Source organism: Cicer arietinum, chromosome 8, assembly GCF_000331145.2.
Source record: "Cicer arietinum cultivar CDC Frontier isolate Library 1 chromosome 8, Cicar.CDCFrontier_v2.0, whole genome shotgun sequence".
NCBI classification, from domain to species: domain Eukaryota; kingdom Viridiplantae; phylum Streptophyta; class Magnoliopsida; order Fabales; family Fabaceae; genus Cicer; species Cicer arietinum.
In genome coordinates this window covers 26,761,294-26,773,663 of record NC_021167.2, presented here as the reverse complement: position 1 = coordinate 26,773,663, position 12,370 = coordinate 26,761,294, and the positions used below count along the sequence as shown (strand labels likewise).

At 24.2% G+C, this 12,370-nt stretch overlaps 1 protein-coding gene across 2 annotated transcripts; it reads right to left on the bottom strand.

Annotated features, from left to right (window-relative positions):
- Window positions 1-5,802: 5,802 nt before the first annotated feature.
- LOC101500074 (uncharacterized) lies at window positions 5,803-11,029 on the bottom strand. 2 transcript variants are annotated; one of them, XM_027337299.2, is made up of 6 exons: window positions 10,799-11,029; window positions 10,263-10,696; window positions 9,556-9,918; window positions 8,293-8,655; window positions 7,288-7,505; window positions 5,803-6,564 (listed from the first exon to the last, which is right to left on the bottom strand). In XM_027337299.2, the coding sequence occupies exons 1-6, from the start codon at window positions 10,942-10,944 to the stop codon at window positions 6,319-6,321; spliced, it is 1,770 nt and encodes a 589-aa protein (XP_027193100.1). In that variant the 5' UTR covers window positions 10,945-11,029; the 3' UTR covers window positions 5,803-6,318. The 2 variants fall into 2 exon arrangements, with proteins under 2 accessions (XP_027193100.1, XP_004512923.1); XM_004512866.4 differs by having other exon boundaries at window positions 9,556-9,915.
- Between the last annotated feature and the right edge of the window lie 1,341 nt (window positions 11,030-12,370).

The following is a 12,370-nucleotide window of genomic DNA, read 5'->3' as shown; positions in this document are numbered from 1 at the left end:
TATAAATTATAAATTTATTTAAATGACTAATAATATTATAAAATAATTTATAAATTTATTATAAAATAACTTATAAAATAATTTGATAATAATATAGATTATAAATTATTATCAAATTGTAAAATAATTTATAAATTATAAATTTGTTATAAATAATTGTAAAATAATTTTATAATTTATAAATTTATTATAAAATAATTTGTAAAATAATTTATAAATTATAAATTTGTTATAAATAATTGTAAAATAATTTTATAATTTATAAATTTATTATAAAATAATATTATTATTGAGAGGAGGATTAAAAGAGATTAGGCATTGAGAGCATGTTTGAGAGGGGAGAAAAGAGGAGAGGTCCACATCAGCTTTTTGGGTGATGTGGGAAATATTTGTATAGGTGGATGAAATAGAATGAGGTGGCATTCGGCGGTGAGGTGGCATTCGGAGTCTGTTTTAAATATATATAATAGAATTGACCAATAAAAATAGAGAAATTAATCTTATGAGTAAGCTTGTAGTAACATGTGAGTTTTTAGAATTCCAGTCCATTTTCGATCTCCATTTGTGTTCTCTTCCTTTTAACTTGTTTGTTCAATTTAAATATAGAAAACACAGAAGCATCTAATACATTCAGAAAACACGGAAGTATCTGATACAATTTTGTGAAACGCTGAAGAATATTCATATTTGCATAAAGATTTATGCATTTCTTTGATTGAAATAAAAAAAAATAATAATTGTCTTTCAACAATACAAGAAACAACGTAGCCTATGTATGAAAGGAAATTTAGTTGGTAAAAATATGATTTAACACTGTAACTTCTATTGTATATTTTTATTTTTATGTTTTTATTTATTTATATATATGGTGAATGTATGTAGCAATGTCATATATATACCATCATGCACACTTCGATGACTAAGAGAAAGGAAATACAACTAAGCAAATTGTGCGCCTCTCGGATAATTAAGATCCGCTTGTATCATCTTTCTCTCGATTATCAAAACGTACATGAAGGCAATACAAACAAATATTGATTGTTCGACTTTGCTAAGAGAAAGATATCATGTCTTTCGCTCAATCTCATCTATGTGATTAATCATATGAACTAAATAAAGTCATATGTCCAATATATTTATCTAAAGAATTGTTAGTGAAGACTCATTTTTGTCTTGAGAAAATTTGTAAGACTCAATATGACCTATAAGAAAAATAATATTAATTTTTAGGCCTTGAAAATTTTAAATTTTAGTACCTAGATGATCATCACCATTGAAAAAGGTATACTTAGGTCCCTAATAATAATTAAAATGAGATATTTTGGTCTTTAACAATAAACAAAAAGAAGACAATGATTTAATATTAACTAATTAAACTAACTATGACTTATAAATTTCAATGATCAAATGGTTCAACTTTAACTAATTAGACTAATTGTTACTTACATATTTTAATTTCGACAATCAAATTGTTCAATATTAATATTTAGACTAAATAAAAATTTGGAATTATAATTTCAATGGTCGAACGAATCAAACTTATCTAAATAGACAAATAATGACTTAGAAATTTGAATTTCAATGATCTAACAATTTAATCTTAACTAGTTTGACTAACTATAACTTTAAAATTATAATTTTGATAATCTAACAGGTCAATCTAACCTAATAGGTCTAACTATGACATATGGATTATAATTTTGATTATCCAATATTTTTTTATTTTTGAATAACATTATCCAATAGTTCAAGCTTAACCAAATAGACAAATAATGACTAAAAAGATATAATTTCAAATATCCAACAGTTTAATCTGAACTAATCAGAATAATTATGACTTATAAATTATAATTTCAATGATCAAATAGTTAAACCTAACTTTAATAGTCTAACTATGACATTAGAATTATATTATCAATGATTGAATAATGCAACATTAACTAATTAAACAAATAATAAATTATCAATTATAATTTCAATGATTCAACGATGTAAGCTAATATGATTAACTAACTATGACTTAGAAATTTTAATTTCAATAATCCAACAGTTCAATCTTAACTAATTAAACTAACTATGACTTAGAAAGTCTAATTTCGATAATCCAACGACTCAATTTTAACTAATTAGACTAACTATGAGTTAGTCATTATAATCTCAATAATTACATGATTCAATTTTAACTAATTAAGTTAAATATGCCTTTGGATTTATAATTTCGATAATCTAATAAAATAGACAAACATCGAATTTGAAATTAAATTTCCAATAATTTAATTGATCAATATAATTTAGTTAGACTAACTATGACATAAGAATTATAATTTTGATGATCAACCGATTCAAAAATCAATAATCAAATATGGAACCGTATAAATACGTCTTAAGAAATAACTAGTCAAAAATAAAACCATACAATTTAACTTAATATATATATATATATAATCAATAATCAAAGATGAAAGTGTATATCTCAATTTGATTAGTATAAATAAGTATTAGGAAATCACTTTATTGAATATCAAAGTGTAAAGTTAAACTTACTATGTATAAATAAGTCTTAGGAATCACTTGTCGAAAATCAAATCAATAATTCATCTTAATTAATTTAAACAAGTCTTAGAAAATCATTAATCGAAGATCCAATCATATAGTTAATAAAGGTACTACAAAACAGGAAAACAATCCAAATAGATGGAATCTAATATGAAATTTAAAGTTACCACTAAATGTTAAAAAAAAAAAAAGAAATTTGTGGAGAATTCGTCGGAATAACTTTCCTACGGGTTCAAGAATCAAGACTATACCAATAAAACATTACAAAAAAAAGTTGGTCAAATATCTCTTAATTTTTTCAGATGCAATATAAATATTAAATGACTAAGACTTGTATAATAATGTTAATAATTTATTTCATAAAAAATGCTAATTATTTTCTAAATTGTATTTTGTTTTTATTCAAATATATTTGTGTTTTATTTAGTACTTAATTTTCTTTTTTGTTTTATTTATATTAATATTGTTGACACATAATTTTGTCTGTCATTTTTAGTTATTTACAAAAATAAGAGTGAAAGACTTTTTGGATTTTTCACTCATTTTTTTAGAAAAAATTTAATTTTTATTTTTTAAGAAAATGAAAAAACGAAAATCAATATAAACAAATCAATTATTGAGTTTCTGATTTGATTTGTTGTAATAAAAAAAAAATCAAATTTTATGTAATTAAAGTAGTTTTTTTAGAACATTAAAATTTACCTCAACGAGTGTTAATGTGAATTATTATTTTCAAAATATACTTAACCAAGATTTTTAATTATAAGGAACATACTAACAAATTGAAAAGAACTGAAAACAAAAAAATCGAACAAGGCAGAAAAATGGAATAGCAGATAGAAAACTTCTTCAGTGGTATATAATTTTTTTTTCTTTATCTATATTATTGATGACATTGTTGTTAACTTAGAGTAGTATTAAATATGTGGGCCGGAATCTTTCAAAAATATATATGGGCTTAAAGCATGGTTTAAAAAATGGGCCTTATTGGGTCATCCCAAACATAAATAGATGGAAATTTGGATATAACAAATAATACAAATAAAAAAAAGCAAGGCTAGTTTACAAGAAACAAATGCTACTAATAGGATTTAAGAAATTAACATATAAAAAACAAACTTAATTGGCATGGATTGCAGGTACCTGGGCTTACCTGAGCAACTTTACAAATTAGTTGCAGAGCATGTGTAATAATAATAATATAAAAATTATTCTATATTCCATATTTATACTTATACCTCCACAAATTTTTAAAAATAATAAATATACTCTTAATTTCTTTTACTACTTTATCAACTTAAATTCATTTTTTTATTACTATTTACAGATTTTCGGATCAAACAAAAAAATATTTCTGATAGGTAAAAGTTTTTTGAAAGTTATCGGAAAACAATTTAAAAGATTTTCGATACAGAAGATTTTTATCAGAAAACATTTTCGATACATAAGAGTAAAAATGTGTATATCGTAAACCTTTTAAAAAGTTTTCATGTACAGAAGCTTTAAAATGTATACTATCGGAAAACTTAAAAAATATTTTTCCATACACATCAATTTTTTTTTATTTTTTTTTAAAAATAACTTCTTAACTTGAAAAACTTGGGAAAAAAATTTCAGAGTGTAACTTCTTTACTGAAAAACTTGGAAAAAGTTTTTTGGAATATATGTTGTGTACTAAAAAACTTTTAAAAAAACTCCGATAAAATTGGAAAAAAATCTCTCACTTTTTATTAGAAATGTCAAATAATAAAATATTAAAAAATTATAAATTTTAAAATTTATACAAGGTCAAAAAGATAATTTCTTTGCATCTAAAAAAAACACTAGTATTTTAAACTGTTTTAAGCATTCGGGTCAGTAAATTCAAATATAATTTGAAGATTTTTAAAGATATTGAAAAGGAAGAGAATAAATTACTAATAATAATATGTTTAGTAGTAGTACATTTGGTTATACGTTTTGTTAGACAATCTTACATTTAAATGTGAAAATCACTGAAATTCTGTGAAGCGAAAAATTCAAACTTCTGTTCACTACAGGATCAAACAAAATAAAGAAAAGAAAGGATGAAGCTATGATATAAGTAAGTGGGATCCTAAAATTAATGAGTTTTTAAGTGTTAAAAAAAGGAATTTTTGTGAAAGAGGTTTATATTTTAATTTTGAGAGATTCACTTTTCATTAAAAATATTAATTTGTAATACTAAGTAAAAAAATTAGTGGTTTGGGGCAGGGTTCAAACTCTACCAAAACATATGAGAAGGGAATATTGCATTTATTTTTCTCCTACTTTTGAGTATATGATTTTTTTGCTTGAATTTGTAGTTCTTCATAAAAAGTGGATAAAACTTTTATGTTATGATGTTGAATTTGAACATTTTTTTTTTACTATTTTAAAAGTTGAAGTACGTCATTTAATAATATTTTTACTTGTGAAAGAAAATAAAAAGATTGTGGGAGTTCATTGTGACAAAGATGGAAACCCGAATATCCTCTAATTTTAAGTTTTAAAGTTGACAGACACACATTTAGATATTTAGATGACAATGAGATAGAAATGCACACAAAACTAAAATATATAACTTTGTTTTAGAAAGTAGGGTAAATATAATTTTTTAATAGTTATTATCAAAATTAATAATGTTAATAGATTTAAATAGGTTTTTGGTCTTTATATAATTTTAATTTTTTAGTTTTAGTCTTTATAAAATTAAAATACAACCTTTAGCCTCTATAAAATTAACCAGTAAATAATTTTAGTCTTATCTAAAATAAAATATGTTTATTTGTCCTTAAATTTTAATATTTTTAAATTATTTTTTTCAAACATGTTTAGAATATTATAGAGAGTTCTTTAACATAAATTTAAATTTTTTTAACTTGTATTTAATCAAATATTAATATTTTAAATATAAAAATATAAAGATAAAAGAATTTAGAAATCAATTTGTTTGTCCATTTTTTATTGAAGAACTTTTTATATTGTTGTAAGTATGATTACAAAAATATATTCAAAAATATATATTAATTTAATAGTATGAGCCAAAACTACATGCATGTTAATTTATTAGGGACTAAAAATAGCAATGAAGTTTTTTAAAAGACTAAAAACAAAATTGTAAGAGTTTATAAAGATTAAAAACTTATTTAACAAAATAAAATAAAATTGAGTCTCTCACTACCTGAAACTCTATACTATTGAACTAAATGTATAACTTAATAATCGGTTCTATCAAGAAATCCTAACTAGATAGTAATTCGAAATTTAATTTATTTATTTAGTTTTTCCTTTTTGTATAAATTAAAAACTAAACCTACCGTTCCTTTATTGTATGATCTACTTTTATGCCAAAGAGTGGAAGACTACTTTTTATTGAACTCCATGTGCTTTCACTCTTGCTCAAAACTCTTTGTAGATAAAACCCTAATAAAAAAGCTAAAGCAAAAACTAAAGCTAATATTGTCTCTATCTTGTACCTTGCTTTGTCTTTGGTCTTTCATCACTTTCAATATTCATCAATAACACATCACCTCTTCACCTTTACCCATCTTTCCATGAATTTCATACCCCAATAAATTCCATATTCCACTCCATATATGTTTCACTTTGATTTGTAGGGTCCTCCTCCTTTTTCTTTAATTCCATATTTACAAAAAGTATGTTATGGATATTCCTTTATGTGCACTCATGCACATTCATCATCCACTCATCAAACAATATTTATATTTAATTTATTAATCTTTTTGTGTATGTGCATGTGGGTCAATGTGAAGGGAAAAAAAGTGGAGTGGAATCTCTTTGTAGTTTCCCATCAATGACTCTCACTTTGCTAATCTTTTCTTCACACCAATGCAATTGATTTTCATTTATGTCACTCATTCTTAAAACCCTTGACACCACTTTTAAGTCTATCAATGACATCAAAATCTCCATCTCTTCTTCATTCTTTAATTTTCTTTTCCTTAAACATTTGTGAGAACGACGAAGATCCTTAACTTTCATCTTCTTCTGCACATATTAATTAAGTATAATTTTTTGTAAGTAAATAAATCTATTCTTCAATATGTATAATATGTTGTTTTTGGTTAAAAGTAACAAATGATAGATAAATTGATTAATAGCGACAAAAAAGTTAAACTATGAAAATGAATGACATGTTTTGTAAATTTAATGGTTGAACTAATTAATAAATATTAAATGACATAAAAATGCTAGGACATAATCTCAAATATTCCTTGAATTAACATTTCAAAAGATGCTATAAGATCCGTTTGTTATAAATTCTAAGAAAAAAGTGATTTTACTATTTCCTAATTTATAGATTTTTAAAAAAATGAGAAACTATTTTGTATTTATTTATTATAGTGAAAATCATTTTTTTACAATAAATCAATTATAAAAAAATAAATTTTTGAAAAACTTTTCATTTGAAATATTTTTTAGATTATTTTGACATTTCCATTTCTTTTAAAAAAACTTAACAAATATATGAACCTTTCAAAAATAATTATTTTTTTTCAAAAGAAAATAATTATTATACGAAAAAATTATAACAAACACAATCACAAATTAATAAAAAATTATAAGCTATAAACTAACAATTTGTCATCGTCAAACACATGAAATATAGTGTTAGGATCAAATGTATTTATAAATAAAAATATGAAATTAATGATGTGGAATGCACTAAAGAGAAAATTGATATATTTATAAAATTGAGATTTTAATTACCTTTTGATTAATTTTCTTCATAAGACGGATTAGTGTTGGATCAACCAAACCTCTTTGGTTTTTTCTAAAGTATGCTGCAATGATCTGACATGCTTTCTCTTTATCAGCCTTTAGAAAACTCATGAATGTTCTGATTCCATCTTCCATTATCACAAGAAATGAAGCTGATGATATTTTTAAGTTCATACATTCATTGTCCTTCTGATCATCATCTGATTCTTTAATTGTTAACACAAAAGAAAAAGTTAGTCATAATTTATATCAAAGCAAGTTTTTTTTTTTTTTGTTAATATAATATTTAATTAAGGGTAGTTAAATCATAGTGATGTTTTTTAGGAAATTAAATTAGAGATAATTAATCTGTATTTGTAAAACTAGTAATAAATTAAGATTAATTTAAATGAGTTTAATTTTTATGCGTCGACAATGTAATTTTTTTTTATATTGTGAATAATTAATATTATGTGAATAATTTGATAAATAATTATAATAAAAATTAAATATTATTAAAAATTTAACGATTATGATTTCTTAAAAATATAAAAAATCTGTTTTACTGACGATGCACATAAATTAAATTCTTAAATAATTAAACCTTTTATACATATATTTAGAAGAGATACACTAACTTTTTGTATAACCACTGTTTCTTCAAATTTTACTATTTATTTAAATTATTTTATTTTTCTTTACCTAATAATAAAAAAAAGGAAATGAAAATAAGAAAAGTAAATAGACGGTCACAAAAAATTTAAAAGAATTAGAGGTTTTGAATTTAAATTCGATTGAAGGAAGAAAAAAAAAAGGCTCGTATGCATACTAGAGTGAATAATAATTTTTTTTTTATATTTTAAAATTAATAATAAACCAATAAAAAAAATTAATAATAAAATACAAAGATATAGTAAATTACAAGTATAATATATACTTTTTCTATTACCATTTTGAATTAAAATTTTCAAACTAATTTTTAAAATTTTAATGCATGCAATTAATTAATTGTACCTCGATATTCAGGGACTAGGAGCAACTTTGGTGCCAAATGTCTCATTCTAGCATAAATCTCAGGTCTTCTACCATGCTCATAAGGTTCATTTTCTACATATCTTTGTAACAAAACTTGAAATTGTTGAAATTGTTGTGCAATTGTTTCTGGACAACCAACATCAACATGTGAAGCTCTTTTTGATTGAAAATTCTTGTAATTCCAATTAAGTGCTTCCCATGTTAAACAAATTTGTGCAACATATGCAGCTTCCAATTCACTATATGGGTTATGATCACTTGGTTTTTTATTCATAGTTGAAAATTTGTATACAATTCTCCCTGAAATTGACCTTGGTGCTACTTTGATTGACCTCAAAGACTCTGAAATTCAAAAGTGTTCATTAATAATATTGTGTAACAAAATCAATCCTTAACCATAATTAATTTTTGAATTTAATTACTATATAAGTGTAGTTTTAAATTGTGGTTGCGACTGTAGTTACGATTACATTGCAAATCTTTATGTTGTGAAAAAATATAGTCAATGTGGCTGCAATTGCAGAGACTTTAAAATCTACAATATTACAGTCACAATTGCAGTTGCGGACATCAATTTGAAAACCAAGACTAACAAAATAATTATCTAATATAAAAGTATTTTTTGTAACACAATGGTTTAGGGGAAATGCGGTCCGAGTAATCTAGAATTTAACAGGAATATAAGTAAAGTATAATAAAAAATTATTTGTCAGAATTTGAATTTGAGTTTTTTCGAACAATTAATTTATCCTTAATTGAAATTTTTAACCAATTGAACAAAAATACTTGATTTATCTAATATAAAAGTTTAATTATTTTTTATCATCATGTTAAAATAGAAACATATTTTAAAAAAATAATATTAAAATCAATCATTTTGAATTTTCTTGTGACCTCCAATCAAATTAGTAGTTAAATTAATCTAACATAAGATATATAATATTCTTAGTCATTAGATTAATTGAACGATCGAGATTTGATTGAAGAAACAAGAGAATATTCAAATTGATGACAAGTTGAACTTTTGGTATATACTTGTTTAAATTTTTGAATCTTTTATTATCTCTCGTGTTTCTCTAATCATAACTAAGTCATTGAATTAATCTAACTATTGATAATATTATATCTCAACCGTTAGATTAATCCAACAATTAAAATTTGACGGGAGAACCTGCGAAATTCGGCTTATTAATCTCTACAATGATAAATATCAGAATTTTTTGAAAAAGGTGTGAATGTTACCAGTTTCATGAAGTTTCTGTGCACTAATCCTGTCTAGAAATGACATTTCTTCATCATATTTTTGAAAAACAGTGTAAGATTCCCATTTAGGACAACTTCTTCTTGATGAAGAAGAAAAAGGGTCATCAGTTCCAGAATCTCTACAAATAATTGAGCTTCTCCAATCAGAAGAGTTCTTAGATGTTGAACCAACAGTGCATGAATCACCATATATCTCTTCATCATTATCATCTTTTTCTTCAATGATTAACTTCTTTGTCTCTAATTGTGTAGGACCAATCACAAAGAATCTTTCATCTCTTGTGTTGTTTGATTCATGCACTTTCTTGTTTTTGATTATTCCAATATCAACATGTTCTTCTGCTCAAAAAAACAAGTATAGCATCACTTAGACTCTGTTTAGATAAACAACTTAATTAAACGCTTATAGCATAAGTGCTTATTATATAAGTGTTTATGTCTATAGGTTATTTTTATAATAATAAAAGCTTATTATGATAAAATGACAAAATAAAAAATTAAATTATCTTCATAAACTATTCTTGAGAACTTATAGAAATTAACTGAAAACAGAAGCTGTTTTTGTAAGTTCTCTTCAACACTCTCAAAAGTGCTTATGCAAAAGTGCTTATGCAAGTGATGATGCATGTGAATAATGAAACAAACCAAACTATATAGTATACATCTATGATGAGAAATATTAATACCATCATATTTTTTGTCACTATCTACCAATTCATCACTTTTGTATAGTTTCATTGTGATGGGAGAAGAAGTGGTCCTGTTTGGAACAGAATCAGCATCTTCTTGTACATGAAATTCTTCTTCATTAGTTTCTGTCTCAAAATCAGAAACAAGTGGTGACTTGTGATGAACAGAAAAAGTTTCTTCTGATAAATACTCATCATTCAAACTATCTTGAGGAGTAATAAATTCTTCTTCATCTTCAAAAGATGAAGAATTTTTCCTTTGAGATTTGTTATTGTTATGTAGAAATAAAAGTGATTCTCCACCACAAATTATATCAGCTACTAAATGATCCTTCTCAAAAGAATCTTCATAAGAATAATTTTCTTGAATTTCTTCTTGTTCTTCTTCTTCATAATCATATTCAGAAGAAACATATTCATATTGATGTTCCCTACAAAAAAAGAGAAACTTAATAGTTAAGTAATGATGTTTTGAAATGAGAGAATGATGAAAAAAGAAAGAGAAGTTTAAGTTTATTAATAATAATTATAACCTTTGGAATAAAGGGTAGGTACTAATGAAGTTAAGGAATTTAAGAAGTAAAATGGAAGAAGAGAAGATGAAGAGGAAGAGAAGTTGGAAAGAACTTGAAGCATTGTAGAAGAGTCTAACAAGAGCTTCTTCTTTAGAACATGGCATTTTCTTTCTTTTTGTGTGTGGTTTTTTTCTCCAAATTGAAGAACTTCACCCACTAAGCAAAGTGACTCTTACAAAAAAGTGGACTTAGTTGCTTTTGTAACATATATTTATTAGCATAATATCTTTTCTTTTTGCTTCTATGTCAACATAGTACAAAAAAATATGGAAAATTATTTAATATATTTTTGTTTTTCACTTGTTATACCCTTATCATATCTCAATTATAAGCTTTTAGTATCAAGGGCAAAAATGTCATTTAATTCTAGAATTTTTTTTGTAAGATTTCAAAATTGTGTGCTACTCTCTTACAATAACATCTATTGGCCTTATATTGTAACATTTTATGTATAGGTATTCATTTGTGTGAATAATGTTGATAAATAATTTATTATTTTGATTTTTTTAATATTTACACAATGACAATTGAAATTGTATAAACTGTATTCGACTTCAATTCTCTACAATATTAAATTACGATGCAACTTTTATCACATTATTTTTCTTTCAACTTTGTCTTACCAATTGGTCTAGACCATAATTTTTTTTTATGGAAAAAGAATAATAGAGTAATTTCTACTATGCTTTTCATCAAAAGTCGATAAATCTTGTTTTTTTTTTTTATTAGCATGTAACACAGAAAATCCTAGTCCACAACATGGTCCTTTTATTTTCCCCAATATGATTAATATAAACCTTATGTGAAATGATGTACTAAAAAAGAAAAAAAAAGCAAAAGACCAAAACCAAGCCACACGCATTGGTAGACAAATATTAATTTACTTACTTTAACAAAAGAATGATATTAAAATATTTAAAAAAAATAAAAAAGTTGCATACATATGTAATTATTTAATCAAATGTTGTTGTGTATTTAGCATGCATGTATATATAATAACAGAGCATTACTATGTGAAATCAAAAGGGTTTTCACACACACACATATATATATTAAATGGTTTTCCCTACCAAAATTAATTGTATTAAAGTTTTGCTTGTGTCCAAAAACAGGGAATTAATAGTTTCATGTGTTTAATGGAGGCTTTGAGTGTAAGCATTACCTATTATAAGGAATAATAAAAAGGCTTTAAAAAAGATGTCGTATGTGTCAACTTAGAATGCTTTTTAGCAACCTTATTAATTGATCCTTGTCTTCAACTTGGCTACTAAGATTGCAGTAGCACATACATTGTCCTTGAGGAGAATTAATTTCTAACAACAACAATATAATATTATGTATGTATTGTGAATTATTCATCTTTTTGGAGTTTGACCAACTTATTACTTTGTTCATTACATTGGCATATAGGGCTAGAAAGACTACAATTAATTTAGTAGACGTGTAATTTAATTGTATAGGTCTTGATATCAAATTTAAAAAGATTTTACCTATGTTTTTATATGGACGAAGAAAGAGTTTTATGAGATG